The following is a 21,924-nucleotide window of genomic DNA, read 5'->3' as shown; positions in this document are numbered from 1 at the left end:
AGCATACATTGTTTCTTCCCTCCCCATCCCATCTGCTTAGGCTTTGACCTTCTTCCCTCCCACTGCTCTAACAGTCCTGACCCTGCCTCTATTGGAGTCATAGTCCTCTGCTTGTCTGAGCCTCAGGGTCCTGAAGTCTTTCCACTGCAGGTAGGAGGAGGATCACATTTTAGAACAGGTTGATCCAGTTCTTCACAGTCTGCCATGCACTGACCTCTGGTCGCATTTGTATCTCTTTCAAATCACCCCTGGTTGTCCCATGTCTAAGGTGAAAAACAAAATAGACCATGCCATGGTTCAAAAGAAAAAAAAGACCAAACAAACAAAATCATAGTCCCTGCAAACTCTGCCCCAGGCCTCCTTGATGCCCCTTAACTGAGCAGACAGAAGCCATTGCATCCTCTGGACCCAACAACCCTTGGTGCATTGGGCACTTAAAACCAATCTGTGTTGTTAAACTTAGCACACTAGACTTCTCCAACCAGAGTGGATACTTCAGAGACTTTTTTTTTTATGTGCTAAAAGCACAAGTTGTAGAGAGGAGTGATGATCTTCACAGGGGAACTATTTAATTGGTACAGGATAAGAAGAGTAGAGAATAAAAAATTACATAAACACAAGTAGAAATATTTAGGTTTAAATATATGTATGTGCCTGGCAGCCAGAGTAGTTTATAGTAGTAACTCTTGAGTCATCTATGATATTATTGCATAAAGGGCATTAAAAGTGGCACTCTAGAAAACGGTATTCCCAGAATTAACCAGATGAAACTACATCTTTATAATGACTCGCAGAAGAGAGCACTCAGAGTTGGTGTTAGGAAAATAGCAAGCTGTGGAGAAGTTGGATATAAATAAAAGCTCTCCAAGGTTAGGACAGCTGGACCCTGGCATTGCTTTGTTCAGCTTTGTTGCTATTGTGATGTGATAATTATCAGTGAAGAAGACAGTGAGTGTTATTAACTCAAATGTTTCCAAAGCCTTGGTACATATTTGAGTGTATTTTTTCAGTTTAGAGATTCAAATCATCATATTCTTAGCTTAACCATTTATTCGGGGCTTGTTAAGTATTACAGATGACAAATTATTCCATTTTGTCTCAAATATAAAATTTGCATGAGTTTAAATAATTATTTTAATTTCAAAGGAAATGTTTTTTTTTTCCTAGTGTTGAAAATGAGCTGATGAGCACAAGTCAGAAAAAGGAAAATGTACTGTCAACATCAGAAGCAGTAAAGGTACAGTTTTCAAATAATATCAATTTAATAATATTGTATTATTGTTGGTAATACTGAGCAGATTTTTAATTTTTTAAATTATCTTTATGTAGGTGTACAAAAGAGGTACCGTATTAGAAAGCAGTTTATAAATGCAATGCATCTTGGTCAGTATCACCCTCTTCAACCTTCTTACCTCCCTTCTTTCCTTACTTTTCTTAATTTTGTGGTATATATAATGCTGAGCAAATGATTTTAATGACCAAACAGTTGTTCTTTTAAAAATCTGACATTTAATTTTACATTTCAAAAAAAGGGCACAAAATTATTAGTTTCTGTAGACATCCAATCCCCCAGGATATACATTGCCATTGTAAAGTGGGATTCAGTTTGTGGGGAGGGCAGGGTGAAGGCTAGCTGTAGCCTCTGCTTTGCTACTGTCTCATGGGTATGTTCTTCAGTAGACATCTTTAACTTCTTTGTACTTCGGTTTTTAGTCTCAAAATCAGATTATGTATCATGCATGGTCCCTTTTTTTTGTTTCTCTGCTCTCATCCTCTCTCTCCTCTTCCCATACTCCTCCTTTTCTCCTCTTCTTTTCGTTGCTGTTGTTTGTGGTAGTGGTGGTATTCTGAGATAGGAGTTTACTATATAGCCTAGCCTGGTCTTGAATTTCAGAACTTCCTGCTTCAGCCTTTTGAATGCCTGGATTTCATCTTAGGTATTCATCATTCACCTTTTCCACTTCTGCAGAAAATGCTTTGTTAACCTTATGGCTAACTATTTTATGTTTCCTATAGTGTTCTGCATGTTGTTCAGGCTTTAAATGACCAGAGTTGCCTTTCACTTTTTTTTTTTTCTTTTCTGGGGCTTGAACTCCAGTCTATCACTCTATCACTTGAGCCATGGCTCCACTTCAAGGTTTTTGAAGTAGTTACTTAGAGATAAAGTTTCATGAACTTTTCTGCCTGATCTGTCTTCAAACCATAATCTTCAAATCTCAGCCTCTTGAGTAACTAAGATTACTGGCATGAGCCATGAGTATCTGGCAAGATTTTCACTTTTTTTTTTCTTCCTATTTCTTTGTACAATTTTCTTTCTTTTTATTTTATTTTATTGTAATTAGTAAAAGGGTTACATGATATTTGCCAGATAGAAGGTGCATTAATTCACATACATTGATACCCTTTCACATGTCTTGGTACCCATTTCCCTACCCCCCTACCCCCCACCCGTCTTGGTTTTCCCCCCTTCCCTATCAAATTTCAAATATCCAAATACAAATAAATTCAATATATCAGATAACAAAGTGAGATACTATAACAATATGAGATAACCAAGGGACAGCAAAGGAGATAAGAGACAACATAGTACATTAAGGACAACAATCATTCATTATATGGCTTTTGTTTCACTATCCTGGAGGTCCTTTCAATTAGCTTCACATTATATGGCCTTATGTATCAAGATTTTGCTCTATTGCAGATCTCTGCTAGTAGAGCCCAAGGTTTCTACTGATTATGTCGAATGAGGGAAACCACTGAGCCTAAGTTCCCTTGAGTCTGGCTTACTTCACTTAATATGATTTTTTCTGTCTTTCCATTTCCTAACAAATGGGGCGATGTCATTCTTTCTGACAGCAGCATAGAATTCCATTGTGTACAAATACCACAACTTGTTGATCCACTCATCAACTGAGGGACATCTAGGTTGGTTCCATATCTTTGCTATGGTGAATAGTGCTGCAATGAACATTGTTGTGCTAGTGGATTTAGTATGTCCTTGTTTCTGGATGGTTGGGTAAATGCCAAGTAGTGGAATTGCTGGGTCATAGGGGAGTTCTATGTTTAGCCTTTTGAGGCACTGCCACACTGCTTTCCATAGTGGTTGAATGAGTTTGCACTCCCACCAACAGTGTAGTAGTGATCCCTCCTGGCCACATCCCCTCCAGCAACTGTTGTTATTAGTTTTCTTGATCCTGGCCATTCTAACTGGAGTGAGGTGGAATCTTAGAGTTGTTTTGATTTGCATTTCTTTTTATTTTTATTTTTTTATTGTAATTAGTAAAAGGGTTACATGATATTTGCCAGATAGAAGGTGCATTAATTCACATACATTGATACCCTTTCACATGTCTTGGTACCCGTTTCCCTCCCCCCCCCGACACCCCCCACCCGTCTTGGTTTTCCCCCCTTCCCTATCAAATTTCAAATATTCAAATACAAATAAATTCAGTATATCAAATAACAAAGTGAGGTACTATACCAATAAGATTTTCACTTTTAATGCTAAAAATGAAACAGAATTCTGTTACTTCTGAGATATTAAACTCTTAAATTTCTTTGGCTATGAACTGTCCTGTCCATCCATCATTCAGCTCCTCATTAGCTCTGTATTCTGGAACTTTACCAACCCTTCCTGCTTTCTTGGCTGCCTCTTCCTTTGGAAGAACAAAGTTTCCTTACTTCCCTTGTACCTGTGGTCTACTATTTCAGCTGCACTTTCACTAAGAAAAGAACCTTACGTCTTCCAACTTGGACAAAGTCAGGCTTTTATTCCCAGTCATCTGAACCTCTCAAGTAAATACCACTCACCATCAAAAAACTCTTTCTCTTACTCTTTGGGAACTTTTAGGCTACTTACATAGGGGAACATGGCTGTCTTTCTCGAGTAATGTTTTGGCTCCCACTTTTTTTTTCTTTACACCTTTCTTTTGATGGGTAGGATTTCTTTTAGCCATATACTCATAGTTATTCAGGATTGTTGCTATCAGGTATCAAATAAAAATATGCATTTTAGTAATGCCAGCTCTGTGCCTTACAGGAGAAAGAAACGGTTTAAAAAAGTGAGCAAGCCTTATGGTTAATCTCATATTGTTACTGTATCCGACTTTTTTTACCTGGTATTTTATATATATGTTTATTTATTTATTTGAAATAGGAAAGGGAAGGGGGGAAACAGGATGATTGGGAGGGGATTGGGGGAAGGAAATAGGGACAAAAACATGAGAAGGGTTATCAGTGCATGAGAAGTAATTCATCTACTTAGTTGACGAATGTAACTGTAATCCCTCCATACATTATCCAAAAAAAAATGAGCAGACACTTACTATATTGCTATTTTGAACAGTCTAGACTGAAGGCCTTCTTTTATTTAGCAAGAGGCAACAAAGCATGTTTTTTTTTCTTTCTAATGAATGTTTTCCTGAAACACAGAACTCCACTGGGAATTGACATTCCTTCTATACGTCCATCTTCTAGGCTGAATTTGATGATTCTGATAAGAAAAAGATTTATGAAGAACAAACATATATATGTATGGTTATACAGAGATATATAACTTTTATATCTATATTGAGAGTTTGAATATGCAGATCTAATATGTTATAGACCTATCTAGACAATCTCTATATAAGTTACATATAGGTTTACATATGTATAGATCTACATATATTTACAGTCTATTATGTATAATATATATAATATAGCACATTTATATCTATACCATATAATACTTATATATCTGTTTATATACCTAGGATATAATAAATAAAATATCTTTTATATAATCTTCTATGTACTATTATACACTTATGTATCTTTTTATGTCTATTTAGCCCTGATCTACCAAATCAAAGTATCAGAGATGGTCATTTGACAAGTTGAGTGCAAATTTGTTATAACAAATTAAGCAATTACAGTTATAATTTAGGTCTCTTTGGACATCATTAATTTCTTATTCTTAAAATATCCTTTCTATGTTGCATAAATGTACTGTTCTGTTTAACTAATTCTGACACTAAGTCTGATTAGCTAATTCTAACACCAATATTTATCTAGTGTAATATATATTTCTTTTATGTTACTCAAGTTTCTGTATCTAGCTGGAGAAACTTTTGGATGTTTAGCCTACATTTTACCACTGTGTTTATCCTTTTAGCATGTACATGCACTTTGTTTAAAAAGAACAAAGTATGTTGCTAAAGCCTGTCTCCTATGACTTGTTTAAGAGAAATAGTCACCTCTTTCTCACTTTTCATGGTTAACTCGTCTGAGACCTGTATGACCATGCTGTGGGCCAGTGGTACTGGTGGCCCTGCTTCCTGCCTATCACGTTTCCTGGCTTGTCTCTACCCAACTCTCCACTTTCATTGGCTTCTTTACTTTCCTCCCTGCTTTTCCCATGCATACGTAAATTTACAAATAATGATATCTTTATTTTTACGAGTCTTACTTCCTTGCCTTTCAATATGTCATTCCATTTCACTATAATGTCTCTTCTTTCTCCTTTTTTTTAATACTGGAAGTTAATTAACTAAATACTTCTCAAATGAGAAGTGGTCTTCAGGATGTGTGTGTGGGAAGGGCATGTGTATTCTGAGATAGGGTTGCCCTAACTAACTTTGGTCAGTTGATTTTTCTGCCCTAATCTTCTGCATAGCTGAGATTGTAGACATGCACTACTCCATTAACCTGGCTCACTGGTGACCATTCTCAGTAGCTTTTTCTCCACTTCAGTTCTTACTCAATATATCCCCCCCAAAAAGTTCACTTTTTAAGCCTTGCTCTCTCTCTTCCAAAATTTATCTTTGGGTTATCGTTACTTTTATGATGTGCTTCCTTGCTTCATTTTCTACCTCTGGCTAATTTTTTTTGTCCACTTGTTTCACTGATTCTCTTCAGGCTGAATAACTTTTCATGCAAATGGTTCTCAAAGTCCTTAGCCTATCAGTCATCTAAAGTGACCTCTTCTGGTCTTATGGCTCTGGACTTCAGCCTGATGTTCCGAGACTTGATGGTAATCAACATTCCAGTCATTTCTGGAATGTGGTTGCTCCTTTGGTGGCTCCAATTCAGTCTGCCTAATAATTTCAGTATTTTCAAATAGGTTCTAGAATGTTTGTGGCTTTTTGTTTTTTACTTTTTGATGGGTGTAGTGTTAGAAAGTTGAGAAAATCATCTAACTGGAATAGACACAGAGCCAGGCTCAGTTACTCCATTTAAAAAGTCTCTACCAAACAATCCTGCTCTTAAAAATGCTGTAACTGGTAACTTGTGTGTTCACATTCTGAGATTTTTTTTCAGACAATCTGTGAACAGTCTCCCTTGAGACTTGAGTCTTCTTTTGCTGACACTTGGTTGGAAGAATGCTGCTTCTGTTTTCTAACTATGGTGCTATCTATGTTTGCCTTCTAAACTTTTGAAGTTCAGTGATTTATAAATAATGTTTCTGTGGATACACATGTGAAATTAAGAAGTGTCAATCCAATGCAAGATAGGATGAAATATTGAGAGTATATAACATTTTTCATTCAAGCCATGTTTTTTTCCCTTGATACCATTGTTTATCATATTTTACATGTATAGAAAGGGGAGAATTTTAGCTCAACATTTTCTCATTGACAAAGAGTTCTATACCATGTAGTTGTTATAATGTAGTTCAATGTATACAATGATGCTGGATTTTGAAACTGTAGTGCTGTGTAGTACAAGGAGTATACTCGATGTGTGCATATTATATTTCATATTCTGAGTTTGAGTACCTCTTCATTCCTTTTTGAACCTCTTCAGCTTTTTCACAATCAGAAGTGGTAATCAAATTTATAGGCATCAAATGTTTTCTTTGTGAAACACTGAAACTAATCTTGCAATAAATGAATAGCCTTGGTAAATGATTATAATTTTTTCACTTTTATATATTATACATATATATATGTATATATATACATATATATATAAAATAGCAGGGATAGTATACACTGGTATGGGCCTGGTGGCTGTGATATAACTTTTGGATGTTCTCTCCAATATGATAAGGAGGTACTCTTTGTAGGAACAATTTGCCATTTGTCACAAGATGCCTGCCCCTGAATCCTGTTCTTGGAGCTCAAGGTAACTGTAAAGTTACTACAGGAGGAAATAGTTCAAATCAAAGGACACATATGCAAACTGGGGTGCTGGGTACCCAGCTTTTTTGTATTTTCTTTTTATTTCTTTTTCTAAAAATTATTGTATAGAGGGGTTACAGTTACATTTGTCAGGTAGTAGGTGTATTACTTCTCACACATTGATACCCCTTCTCATGTGTTTGTCCCGGTTTCCTTCTCCTACCCCCTCCCAGTCCTTGTTTTCTCCCCTTCCCTTTCCTATTTCAAATAAATAAATGTATATACAGTATACCAGGTAGCAAAGTCAAATAAAGTGGGTACACAGCTTTTATCCTGTTTTTTTTCTAGTTAATTTACATACCACTTCTGAAGTTTACATATACTTTTGCAATACAAAATATTGAGTATGAAGGCAAAAAAATTTAAGGCTCATACCTTTATCGGTATCCTTCATTGATTATATGACAAATTACCAGGGTCTTGGAAAATAAATGGGATTAATGTGTTGTTAATGTGTGCTGGAATTCTGAGTGCTTTCCTTCTACAAATGCCTTGGAACAATTTCAGACAGTTCTGTTAGGTAGACAAAAGCCTGAGGCCTTTGGCAGGCTGAACTTCATTGTTTTCTAGGCTAAGCAGAAGCAGCAGCTGCTGTTAAATCAAACTTAAATGCAGATTTTATTGTAGGTTGAATAGGACTGTTCTTTTCAACTCATTTTTGTTTCTAAATTTAGGAGCCTTTGCTTTTCTAGTTGAGTGTGATTTACTTACTTAGACATTTCTCATGAGACCTGAGGGAAAAATGAAGCACTTGAGACATTTAAAGAAACTGAAAAGTGTTTTGTAAAGTACAATATAGAGTTCTAGAATATCAAAGAAATTGAAAATTGAGAGGGAAGAGAAAGTAATGTCTTAAAAAAGTTATATCTCTTAAAAATGTCTTCTTTTGGAGAGGAAAATGTGCTTTGATAGGTATGGTCGAATAAAATAATAATTGAGTCAAATAGTATTTTGACAGGAAGATTTTAATTAAGTCAAAATGTAATTTCCAGGTTCTCTTGATCTCTTTGTTAGATCATTACCTTATTAATTTAATTAATTAATTAATTTGGTGTTGGTGCTGGAGTTTGGACTCAGGGCCTGGGCTCTGTCCCTTTTTTCTCAAAGCTGGCTCTTGACCACAGCTCTATTTCCAGATATTTGATGATTTATTAGACATAAGAGTCGCACAGGGCTGGGAGTTTGGCCTAGTGGTAGAGTGCTTGCCTAGTATGCACAAAGACCTGGGTTCGATTCCTTGGTACCACATACATAGAAAAAAGCCAGAAATGGTGCTGAGGCTCAAGTGGTAGAGCTCTAGTCCTGAGAAAGTCCAAGGACAGTGTTCAGGCCCTGAGCTCAAGCCCAGGACTGGCAAAAAAAAAAAAAAGAAGTCCCCCCACCCCCCTCACAGACTTTGTTATCCAACTAACCTTCAAATCTACTACAGAAACTATGATTATAGATATGAGACACTGGTGCCCAGATCATCACACAATTTTATAAAACACTTTTGTGGTTCTCTAAAGAGCTTTTAAAATATTTGTATGTTATTGACTAACCCCTTAGCTTACTCATTCTTGTTATGAAAAAAAAAAAAAACACTTGTATCCATGTTATAGTCTTAGTTCAGGGATCCAGAGAGAAATAGTGTGGCTGGAAATTCCAAGCTAAATAGAATAGTTAAAAGAAAAACAAATGTGTCTTTCCCAGATGGGAAAGCACTCTGCAAATGTCAACTCTCTGATTAGTCTTCTATCAAATTGTGAGGATGTTTTTTGCTGTGGAATGAGGAGAGGGCTCTGCAGACAATGACTAACAGCTTGGCCTGTGATGAGCCAAAGAATGTATAGGTGAGGGGGAAGGCAATTGGAATTAAAACTACAGTTGAAACTTATAAAAGGTGAGACTTGAAATGACTCAAAGGCCAGTAACATTTCATATGTAAAGGCTTATGCCACAGTCTCCTAGTATGTAGAGGAAAAAAAATATCCTCTTACACCTGAGATTGCAACAAACATAAAGACTACTGCTTATTTTAAATAATTGTGCTGGATTAACAGGATCTACATTTTTTCTCCATTTTTTCATATGCCCAATTTGAGTTGTGGTAAGGCTTTTTTAAAACATAGAATGAGGTGGACCAACACCATTATAATGATGTTTCTCTTGCTCTATTGAAAATTAGCTTCTACACACTTTATCATGTGCCCCAAGGTGATTTTACCTCCTTGTTCTGAGCCTTTGTGACTCACACTTAAGTTTTCCTTTCATAAGGACTCGTGAGCATGACAGGTGATAGATTCTGTTGGACGTGCATTCCATTTTCCAGTATGTGAGCAAGCATGTTTGGAAGGCAGGGTGAGTAGGGATGTTTGCCAGGAGCCTTTTGAAATCCCAGATCAATGAGGTGCAATGCCAGCATGCTCTTTACTGTAGAAGCTCAGTTTTGCTTATACATAAGTAACCAAACCAATGTGAGGTGGTGAACTTGTAACTTAATTATGATCTGGTCAAATGCACTTCTGAAAGTGTCTAGTGTCTACAAAAAATGCCTGCTAGTTTCTGTGTTTTATGGGAACATTTTAATCAAAACTTCATGTTTTGCTGTATAGGGGTCACAGTGGGCTTTTTCTTTCAGTTGTCTCATGCTGTTACTGTTCTTGCTTATCAGAATGAGGGAAAATTTTCAAACAGTGATAGTATTCTGGGTCAAGAAAATGTTGAAATGGTGAGGTCTGTTTAGATGTTGTCAGTGTAAAATGCCTGACTTATAACCCATTTGCTGTGTAGTAAACAGTCAATTTAAAGACACATAATGTTTGCCATGATCTATCCATTATCTCTGTTTACTTCTCCTTTTGTGTCCTAACCTCCCTCCTCACACAAATTCTTTGGAGACTGATACCTTGCTCAAACACATTTCCTATAGTTATTTTTTAAGGTCCCCTTTAGTAGGTTCACTCTTTCTGAGAAGCATCTTTTATTTACTTCTCTCACATATACCAAATCTGGACTGTCTGTACCTGCTCTGGGTCTTCATGTGTGTTGTACTTCTTCCGTTGTGACACTAACTTAATGTCACAGTTCAAAATGCACTGTACTTGACATAGATTGTAAAGTATCTGAAGGAATAGAAGCCATCAGTGTAGTTCACAGACATGCTACTGGTTTCCAGCATAGATTCTATCAGGTAACTATTTATCAGTTAATCGAGGCTATCTTAGAAATGATGGCACTTATTGATGTCTGTTTTATTTTCAGATTCTCCAACATGAAGATAAGAGGAACCATGTTGAGAAGCCAGTTGCTCTTCCCACACAGGAAGATCTCAGAAAGCCAAATGACCTTTCGAATATCACTTCAGATTCCAAAACAGGAGAAAGTGACAAACAACCAAAAGAAAGCTTTTTTCAGTTTCTTGGTAACTTATTCAATATCTCAGGAAAATCATCACTTGGGGAAGTGAAGCAAGCTTCTTTTAAAGATGACCATGATAAAACTGAGAAAGATTCACAGCCTCTTGGTAACTCTCATGAGGAAGAGAAGAAAAAGGAGAAAGAGACTTTCAGTGGCTTACTGGGAACCCAGTCAAATCCAGTGGAAGAACAAGAGTCCAACTCAACAGAACTCTCAGATACCTTTTCTCTGGATACCACACATGACAGTGACCAGGAAACCACTGATTTGCTGAAGTAAGTCTAAAACAAAACTTAACAAATTGGTCTAACTGCCTCCCCCAAGTCCCATCCCTGGGGCTTTAACTCAAGGCCTGGGTGGGATCCTTGAGCTTTTTTTTTTTGCTCAAGGTTCATGCTATACAACTTTGAGCCCCAGTTCCACTTCCTGTTTTCCATAGTTAATTGGCCATGAGAGTTTTCTGGCCTTTCCTGCTCAGGCTGACTTTAAACCTGGGACCCTCAGATCTTAGCCTCCTGGGTAGCTAGGATTACAGGTGAGTCACTGGTACCTGGATTTTGAGGCTTATAAGCCTAAATTTGAATCCTTATTAGTTAAGAGATTGGAACATTTTTGTGTACTATTCCTACTACTTGAAGGATGATATGATCCTGTACTTGTTACATGTCATCTGGGGCTTTTTTTTTTTTTTAGCTACTTCTAATGCCTTTTAGGGGATAGGGGAACACTTTTAAACTAGGGGCTTATGCTTGTTAGGCAGGTACTCTTACCACATGAGCCAGCCCTTTCTCTTTCTTTTATTTTATTTTTTTAATTGGTACTGGTTACTTATTTGTGTCAGTACTAAAGTCTGAACTCCAGGCCTTGTGCTCTCGCTTGGCTTTTCTCACTCAAGGCTGATGACCTACTACTTGAGCCACACTGTCATTTTCAGCTTTTTGTTGGTATTTGGTGAGAAGAGTTTCAAGATTTGTCTGCCCAGCGTGGCTTTGAACCTCAGTTCTCAGAACGTAGATTCCTGTGTAGATAGCCGAATTGAATTACTGGCTAGGATTATAGATATGAGCTACTGGTGCCCAGCTGCATTGGTTATTTTTGAGGTAGGGTCTTTCTTTATGCCAACTCGGCCTGAGATCTGATCCTCTACTTTTGTTTTCCATGCACTGGGGTTAACGTAAGCCTCTGTGCCCAGTCATTGTGCTTTCTACTCAGCAGAGATAACAGGAATGTGCTGGCAGCCATTGCTTGAGATGGGGCCTCACCAATTTCTTTTATGTTGATTTCCTGAATATTTTTGTATAAGATTAATTGCTTCGTTTCACAATTCTTTGATCTGGCCTGAAATCTGAAACAACCAAAACCCCTTTAGCAAGACCATGCTTTCCTTACCTTATTTCATTTAGCTTTAATGGGCAGTGAAAAATAAATGGATGCAATAATGTATTACCAGAGTGGTTGTTAGAATTTTAGAAGTCAGCAGTTATGTGGTTTGAAATAAATTATTTCAGCTAAAATTTATGAAGTATATGACAGACATAACTGATGGTTAGGATTAGCCTCTCTCTTGCTGGACATGGAATGATGTTTCTATAAAGAATAGTAAAGCAGCATGGCTCACAAAAGAGCTACCAAAGGTGAACTTTTTAGAGGAAGTTGTATATTGAGAACATCAAAATCTTTTTGTTGAATGGGATCTCGCATGTATGTCTAGGCCAGCTTGGACTGAAATCCACCTATTTCCCACATAACTAGAATGACAAGTGCAAGCCTCTGCCTGCAACTGTTGATTGCAGTCTTTCTGATCTCTACTTCTTAAGTAGCTAGTTTCTTTACTCTTTTCAGAAATCTTTCTGGTTTTGATTTTTGCATTTACCCAAGTAGTTTAATATTCATTACAGTAGTTGAGAGAGGCTTTTGAAGAGATTTCTGTCATTGTTTCCTTAATATATATATATATATAGTGAATACTAAGAACTAGATACTTTTGTAGATGTATGTATCAAGTAAAAAAGAATTTCTTTACAGAACCTAAACATCCACGCTTTCTTGACATTGTCATGGTGTTTGTCAACTCTTTATTCAGTTGAAATTAATACAGGTGAAACATTCTAGGACTTTCTCCCCAAATTAACACAGATAAACAAATAGTATTTAAAAAATGCACTTTACTGTGGGTTACTGTTGAGTTATTAATTCTATTTCCTGATACTCTATGCTGTTCTCTTCTTTTCATAGACAAACCAACAGTAAACAAGGGAGCCCTTCAGTAACGTATGCAACATATCGAGGGCCTCGACAAATTAGGAAATACCTGAAGCAACAGACCATCTTGGAAACTGTGAGTCCCTTTGGCAGAGAAAGTTCTGACTCCAGTACAGACACACATCTTGGCCCTGAAGGTGAAACTGAGGCAGAGAGTGTGCCATTGGCATCAGGCAACACAGATGCATCCAAGAAAGGATGCGTTCTTGAAGATCCATTGGTAGAGTCTGCTTGTAGCAATGTAAATCTCAACCCAGAAAACTGTGTGATGAACCATCCAGAACTCCAGAATACTATTTCTTCTAAGGATGCTTTAAATAAAAATGACTTTGGAGCTCCTGAGGGAAATCAGTCTGTGACTAACTCCAGCTACACTGTTGGAGACTCTAACTTACAACACCATTTATGTTCAGCATTGGTGACAGGAAGTCAGAGTTGTGAAGTCCCTTGTAGTCCAGAATTTCTGCGGAAAACAGAAAAAACAGTAAAAAATACCATCAGAGAAAACAGCTCTGTGATAAGTGATAGGAAACTGGTGCCAAGAGAGGAACATGTTGAATCGCTGAGACTTCCTGCCTTGGATTTCCCTTGTAGTGCATCTGATGGGAGTGACACTACGGAACTGGAAAGCGCAAATCTGCAACGTTCAAATAAATCAACTAGTTGTAGAGATCTGCAGTTGCCAGAGAGTAAGTGTTCTGACAAATACATTGCACATAACTCTTCTGAGGAGGCTGCCAATCAAGTCAGCACTGGTGCTCTCCAGGGACATGCTATGACAGACACAGGACTTGTAAATGAAGGAAGCCAGTTGTTTGTCCAAGACTCACAGAAATATGTGCCTGTTAAAGAAATCAAGCAGGAAACAGAAAGTGCCTCAGGTGCTGAACCCACCATGTCATTTCATGTAAAAACTCCAGAAGACAGAACTGAGTCACTACCCAAAGATATTGGCCAGTTATTTGAAAGGGAAGCCAAAAGGCATGATTTAGGAACACATGACAAAAACTCTCACAGTAAGGGACTAAATGAACAGAATTCCACGAAGTGGGAATCAACAGTTGTAGCATGCTTAGAAGAGAAAATGCCTGAACTGAATTTGGAAATGAACAGAAATCACAGAACAGAATCTCCTGTTGGCTCTGAGAATCCACAACAATCCAAAGTATCGCCTGATGCTAAAAAATCACTTACTAACCACAACTATAAAAATGTTAATACCTCACCACCCACCTTTATTTCTGGAAGCGATCTGCTGAGTGAGTTGGATACCCCTGATTTAAACACTGAGGCATCTTCTGTGCTCATGGTTGATATTTCCCATCAGCCTAGTAAGTATCAAGAGGAATATGTAGCAAATTGTGTGGAGGCTGCAGACCAGAAGAGTTCTCCTCCTCATCCTCAGCATGTATCCTCTGTAATTCTTGAATCCAAGGAAGTTCTTCCTGTTGCTGAAAAATCTCAGTGTCCCCTAGATCTTGAAGCCAAAATCACTAACTCAATTGGGGTGCCACTTGTGAACTTTAGGCCTGGAAGCCTCTCTAAGGATCACTGTTCTGTTTCATTTCATGAAGCAAAGTTAATGCCTTCAAACACTGAAACAAATAGGGACATCATAATGAAGTCTGCTTCAGTTTCCTTAGAGCCCCAAACAACGAACACTGATCACATCCCATCAGAAGTTGAGGTTCATCTCGGTCAGCACAGTGCTCCTGGAAGAGCTTTGTCCAATGTAGCTGTTTTCCATACAGAGTCCAGAGACACTTCTCCAGCTCACGTTTCTTCTTCTCCATTAGAAACTGCAGATGAGACAGTGAAGACTGTTTTGTCAGAATTAACTTCTTTAACGAATGCACATGACAAACTTATTCAATCAGTGGATCATAAAGAAATTAAAGAGAAACATCAGGGTACAGGGGGAAACAAGGTAGAGGCCCTTGACGGTCTTACTTCTGTTTTCAAAACTGATTTGCCTGAGACTTTCCCCAACCCTGGTCAGAAGGAAAGCACTCAGGATATAGCACAGAATCGGGATGCTAACATTTGTGTTGTTAGTCAATCTTGGAATATTTGTGGGACTGAAAAGAGTACTGTTCTCTCAGAAATGGCAGAAATAAACTTAACTATTACTTCCCCACAGTTCCAAAAAATTGACACTATAGAAACAAATACACCTTTTCTGGGGTCTGCTATCAGTTTGGATACATTTGTATCTGAGGACTCAAGCTTCTTTAATGTGCCTTCTGTACTGAGATCAGAAAAGCCAGCCTCATTTCAGAGGAGAGCAGATACCCATTTTCTGAGTGATGGTACTGAGACTGAATCTCCCTCCTGTCTGCACAAGGAGGATTGTAGTACAGTTCAAAATTCACATGATCCCCCTAGCACTTTTGATTCTGTGAAAATGATCACAGATCTCACACACAAAGATGCTTCCATAACTAACCTGCGGGACCCTGATAGCTCTTATTTGGAATTGGAGACAACTATCCCAATAGGGGCAGAAGTGACCTCACATCAGGAACACTTTGAGATTCCTACTGGGAAAATACCACTTGCTTTCCCAACTGTTGATCGTCCCATGGAAGCAGAGACTGGAGCAGTTGCTGGAGCTCTGGCGACAGTTAACAGCTCACACCAGCAGGATTCTGAAACTTGTGCTGAGCATTTAGAAGCAAGGAGAAGAGCACATGACCAACCTTTGGTCCTTGAAAGTGGTTTACTCATTGACAAGGCTGACACGTTGATTGAGGAGATTTTGAATTCTGTGAGGGAAGAGCTAAAATACAAACACATTGTTGGTACCTGGCAGGAGCATATAACCACAGGTGGTATAATGAATCCCCATTCCCTGAAAGAAGACATCCCCGAGCAAAACCCATCAGAAGTGACAGTGACAGGGATCCAACCTAAAGACTGTTTGGAAGAGCAGGGCATGGCAAGTGGGTCAGAAGTCAAAGAAGAAGAAGAAAAGGCCTGTGTTTCCCATGCAGTCGGTGAGACAAGTCTCCATTTTGATTTTGATAGAATGAGTGTATCTTGTTTCATAGAAGATCAAGCTAGAGAATTAGTCAATGAGGTTATTTATTCAGCACAAGAAAATTTAATAGATGATGATTTTGAAGATACTGAGGACACCTGGGATTCTGAACCTCAGGCTCATACCTCAAAGATTCTGAATAGTAATAGTGTGAAGCCACGTGACGTAGTTAGAGACTTCTTGGTATCAGAACAGACAGTAAATCAAAACACGCATTCAATTAGTGAAAATAAAAGGTTAAGTAAATTCTTCTCCATAAGTAACTTAGTTCATGACACAGAGTCAATTAAAGGAAGAGAAATTGTTCCCTACCAAAAAACCCAACTTCTTGGAAGTAGAGCTGGACAGTCTGATAGTGTGAATTTACAAGAATCAGATACAGCTTTACAAGCTGAAAACATGCACCATCCAGAGCTTGACGACCGGGTACAAACACATTTTTTTGTCAATGATGACTGTAAGGAAACAGCAGAGGGAGAGCACACAGAGAAGCATCAAACCGGGGAGGAGCATACAGGGACTCTTGTATTGAAGTTCAAATGGCCTCCACTTGTGAATGATGACAATGTTCCTGGCACCTCCAAAAGCAGTTTGTCTGATAGTCTTGTGTGTATATCTGACAAAAGCTTGCCAGAGCATAGTAAAAGCACGCTCCTTCCAATGTCAGAAATAGGAAGGGTACACAGAAAGGATAATGAAGTAAGTGTAGGAAAAATGGAGTCTCTGCCATCCATATTAGAAATGGGGAAAACAAACAGAAAAGATGCAGAATTAAAAATTATAAAACACAAAGCAGCCCCTCTTACGTTAGATGCTGGCCGAGCACATAAAACTGATGCTGAAGTTAATGTTACCAAAAGTGTGCCAGAAGCTGACATGTTTAAAATGGGAGAAGTATACAGAATGCATGAGGGGAGATATATTGAAAAACCCGAGAGATTACCTATCACCTTAGAAATGGATAAAGATCATAAGGCGAATATTGAAGGGGATTCTTGCAAACTTGAGGTGATGCCTTTTTTGTCAGAAGTGAAGAAGGTTCACCAGAAAGATGCTGAGGGGGATATTATAAAGACTGAGGTGGCCCCTGTAACACTAGAGATAGAAAGTATTTACCAAAAGCATGCAGAAGGGGATGTTGGCAAGACAGGCATGGCACCTGTTATGTCAGAAGTGGAAAGTATCTATTTAAGAGATGATGATGAGATCACTGTGAAGGCTGTATCCATATCTACTACACTCAAAGTGGAAGATACTTACCCAAAGGATGAGGAAGTGACATGTCTGGAATTACACGTGGAAGATATTTCCCCAAAAGACACTGGAAGAGATGCTGACAAAACTAAAGTCATGCCTGCTGGGTTAGGAGCCGTAGATATTTGCCAACAAGATGCCCAAGGAGATACTGGAAAGACTGAGAGATTCGTTGCCGATGAAGTTATTCGGAATACTGGCATAGTACCTTTTGTGTCAGGAGTGAAAGAACCACACAAGGAGATAACACCTGCTTCCTTGGGAGTGAAAAAAAGAGGCCAGTGGGATGCAACAGAGACTACTGGAAAAATTGTATCCATGCCTTTTAAGGCAGAAATGGAAATAACATCCCCAGATGATTCTAACAGGAATATTTGGAGACATGAAGCACTCCCCACAGAGGTAGAGGTTGAGAAAGCACATGGAACAAGACCGGAATGGATTGAGACGCACATGGAAGCTCTGCTTCCTGGATTGAAAGCCGTAAACAGGCCTCAAGCGTGTGCAGAAGCAAGTGTTGGGGAAACGGAAGAAGAGCCTACTGGAATAAGGGAAGGCTTGATATTGCACGATGACAGGCTCGCCTCCCATTTCAGGGGATATGAGTCACCTACATTAAGTAAAGATTATGAGGGCTACCCGGCTTTAGCAATGCCAGATTTTCAACCTGAGGAAAGAGTTGTAAGGCTTGACAAAATTGTGTCGCTTACTGCCATTTATGACAAAAGAAGAGAACTAGATTGTAGTCATGAAGGGGGCGAATCTAACTTAGCCTTTGTTTCTCAGGATGAACAAGAGAATTCTTCCTTTACTATATTATATGAAGAGCCCCTGCACGATGAGGACAAATACGCTTCCGCAGAAGTAGGAGGAACACAGTCTGTTTTATTTCCTGATGTGTCTGAGGACAGCGTGCCAGTCCTGGCCTGTGAAAGGTCAGAAAGTCGAACTGACCTTGTACAGCATTTTGAAAAAGAAGCTAAGCTAGGTGAGACATATGATGGTGATAGTTCAGAAATGTTCTTATCCGTGGAGGCCAAGAGGTACAAAATTTATCCCTTGGCCTTGAGTCCCATTTATGAGGATGACAGTTCACAGGAGGACATTCTGTCCAGTGAGATCTCACCGGGTCACCACGGATCCACAAAATCAAGAGAGAGTGCCAACCAGCCCTCTTCCGTTTTATCACTTCTCCAGTCCGTATCAGAGCGCTTAAAGATGAATTTTGATGAAGATGATAGGCAGGCAGTTGAGGAAGACGAGGATGAGGAAGAAGCATTGAATAAAGGCCTGGGAGCTCAAAGGAGGGAGCGTGTTACCTTCCACCTTCCCAACCCTTCCTTCCCATTTTACCCAGATGAAGACCAGGGACGCAATGAATTTTCTACACGTTCTTATATGCCTCCAAATGAACCTGCCCCCTCTACTCTGTCAAGTGGTCTGTGGTCAGAAAAGGCTTCCTTCTTACAAAAATGTGACCTTACTTCTAGATTGCATTCTTCTTTAAAGAGTGTTTATCATCAGTATTTACAGACTTCCAAAAATTCCTCAGAAAAAGCCAGATTTGGTGGGATTTTTCAGGAGCCAGTGTCACAATATTTTCCAGTTCAAGACAACTCAGGCAGATTGAGCCCGTATGTGGAGGTAAGTTGTTTTGGTCATTAATTACTGAAACAAAACTTTGGATTAGGATTTTATTTATTTTTTTAGTAGGTTGATATTATAACATTTATTAAAATAATAGAAACAGCAAAGAACCAAGGAATTAAAATGCAAGCTATGTAAAATCCCAACTAAAACCCGAAAGTGTCTAATGTTTTCATTCAATAGCTAACTAAAAGCCCAAGAAAAATAAGAGACCCAATATAATAAAGTATTGCAAAACAATTGGCAATTTTCAGCTATCAAAATTGTGGATTTTGCACTTGTATCCTTTTCTCAATCAAGAAAAAAATTCCTTTTGAATGTTATATAACATACATATAAAACAAGATAGAAAAATACATTATAAACTTGTAACAATGACTGTAAATATATTATCTTACATGTAGTTTCATGCTATGTATGTACTATAACCAACCTATTGCCTATGGATTAGGATTTTTTTAAAATCAGTATTTTGAGATTGTACACATTTTATTTATTTTAATGAATAAGATTTCAGCTGGACTGCTACCCCAAGGAAATAAAATTACTTGTGGATTTTAAAATCCATAGTAGAGAAGCTAATTATGCCCCCAGTCCTTGGCTTATATTGTTCAAACTAAGTTAAATTAGAGAATTCTGAATTTCTCAGTGTAGCACATGGAAAACAATGATCATTGTCCATTTAGTTTCTGTGTCTCCTAAAAATAATTTCAGTTGGGTAAACTGTGTATTTACTGGACAGCTTCTTGCTGGAGTTGGAGATGTTGCTCAGACAAAGCAGGACCTGAACAGCCTAAGTTGATGAAAAAGGTCCAAAACCATACAACTCGAAATGTTTTGGACTTCAGTTATGTGTTTTTTGGTGGGTTAGAAATGCTAAACCACCTTAAAACTGGGACCTCCTTTTCTGGCTGCTTTCCTGAGCTCATGGAACATAGTAGCAATAGTAATACTTGCATACCAGCTAGTACCTTGAAAGGAAAAGTCCTTTGGGAATAACTTATGGAATTTGAAGAAATGCCTGTCTCATGGTCCTCAGTGGACTTCACTCTGAATGAGTCCCACTGTTTCTTTTGCCCTATATTTCCTTGATACTCTGGCTACTTGCTATTTCCCTATCTTTTGATTTATTCTCACTCTAGTTCTCTTTTCTCTTTCAGCTCTCATCCAAATCTGACACTTACTGAAATCTTTTTTTTTTTCTTTGCCAGTCCTGCGCCTTGAACTTAGGGCCTGAGCACTGTCCTTGCCTAGGGCTCTACCACTTGAGGCACAGCACCACTTCCAGCTTTTTTCTATGTATATGGTACTGAGGAAAGGAACCCTGATCTTTATGCATGCTAGGCAAGCACTCTACCACTTGGCCAGACTCCCGGCCCTGAAATCTTGTTTTAAAGAGTCTCTTGATAGCACTTCCTCCAAGAGCCCTCATCTGAATCTCTCTGTCCCATTGCCTCACCTTCATGTTGAACCTTAACCTGGCATGTTTTCTTCATTTTTTACTGGTCCCTTTTTAACATAGTCCCTTCTTTAGAATGCTTATTGTTGTTGTTTTGGGGGTTTGGTTTTTGTTGTTGTTGTTGTTATTGTACTCTGTATTGAACATTAAACTTGCTAGGCAAGCGCTTTGAGCTACATCCCAGCCCTTTACAGTTGTTTTGAGTGTGATCATCTTTTTGCTTCTAGCTATGCTCTGAAAGCAGTGACATCATGTTACTCCTTTATTGTTTGCAGTTCTCTCTTGTATTTAGAGAGGCAGTTTACTCCTAATGATCACTCAGTAACTTTGTAATATGTTGGATTTGTTATGATTGCTAAGAATGTGAGATACATGATGTTTTTTAAGCCTTCCATCTTCCCCTTTTTTTGTTTCAGAATATTGACAGACAAACTCTAAGATGTAATCCACGGCCTGGGAAGGTAAGCATACCCTTTTTGCAGATAGGTGGATAAGTAAGGGTACTTTTAGGCTTGGGGAGTTTAAATTCTTCTGAGTGAAGACAATGATTTTGTTCTCAACATAAAGATTTAATATCCTAAGTAATATTTGCTAATATGGTATCTTGAATATTTTATTTTCTACCTTTAAATGCAGTTTTAAAATTAGTTATTGTGCCTACCTATTATATATTGCAGATGGTTATCTATGATCTCCATGGAAGTAACTATAAACAAGAGATCTACTGTACTATTCCTGATGCAACAGCATGGTCTTTTCCGAATGGGGTACTAATAAAAGTTGTAAGGGGATGGTAAGAAACCTCTTGAAATGTTATAGCATACCAAAGTTAAGTATATTTTCTTACATTTATGCTTTTTGTATTTTTAAGTGAAGTCATATTCTCTTTATTGATTATTCTTTAATTTATTATGTTTTCTAGTTTGTTCTCTGGAATTTTTAGAGACACTAATGTTTTATAACTTAATTTTTATTTGCTCTAAAAGAAAATATGGGCAGTTTTTGGTGCCTGAGTCCCACAGGAGGTTTTAAGTCCTAACTGTGTAGTATTAGTCAAATGGATTTAGCAAGTCAAGTTGAATGTTTCAAGTTGAAACATAGCTTTGAAAATGAGTTCAGGATTTCTAAGATTCTAATGAATGAGAAGACCACATAGAATCAGTTGTGTAAGCAACACACTCAAGAACTTCTTTTGTCTAAAAAAATGGATGGAATCATTTGTAATATAGATCCTCTCCTGTGAACATACCAGAATTAGAGTTCTTTGGCCAGCATTTACGTTAGCTTTAGGTTAGTGTTCAGCCTGTAAGTAGTATTTGGTATTGTGTTGATACAAAATAACAATTGAACATATGTCTGTAGAGTACAAGAAGAGGAATATTAGGAAAGAAGTATAACTTGGATTGTTAGACTATTTTTAATATAATATTTTGAACAGAGAGCTTTGTGTGTAGTTTTAACATGTACAATAAATGTACATATATGTATGTATAAAATATATGTGTATGTAATAGGCTTACATTGTAAGACTGTGCTTAGCATTTTCATTTCCTTGTTTATTTACTATTCCTTTCTTACTGATATTGTGCTTGACTTAAGTTAGCCTCATATCTTTTCTTTTCATATGTATCATTATATAATCCTAAGATTGCAAGGTAGCACAGATTAAAAACTTCAGGGTCTAGGAGTGTAGTCTAGTG

The 21,924-nt window shown here is 37.9% G+C and overlaps 1 protein-coding gene across 3 annotated transcripts in view; it reads left to right on the top strand.

The window, feature by feature from the left end:
* The window catches only part of Crybg3 (crystallin beta-gamma domain containing 3), a 106,663-nt gene that overhangs the window by 32,245 nt on the left and 52,494 nt on the right, over positions 1-21,924 (top strand). For all 3 annotated transcript variants that reach the window (XM_090347565.1, XM_090347547.1, XM_090347555.1), the window contains 5 exons: positions 1,168-1,237; positions 10,407-10,837; positions 12,798-18,762; positions 20,641-20,685; positions 20,902-21,017. In XM_090347565.1, the coding sequence (XP_090203691.1) occupies positions 1,168-1,237; positions 10,407-10,837; positions 12,798-18,762; positions 20,641-20,685; positions 20,902-21,017 (6,627 nt within the window). The remainder of the gene's footprint in view (positions 1-1,167; positions 1,238-10,406; positions 10,838-12,797; positions 18,763-20,640; positions 20,686-20,901; positions 21,018-21,924) is intronic.

Source organism: Megascapheus bottae, chromosome 1 (genome assembly GCF_031878675.1).
Source record: "Megascapheus bottae isolate mThoBot1 chromosome 1, mThoBot2.hap1, whole genome shotgun sequence".
Lineage (NCBI taxonomy): Eukaryota > Metazoa > Chordata > Mammalia > Rodentia > Geomyidae > Megascapheus > Megascapheus bottae.
This window is presented reverse-complemented; position numbering and strand designations above follow the sequence as displayed.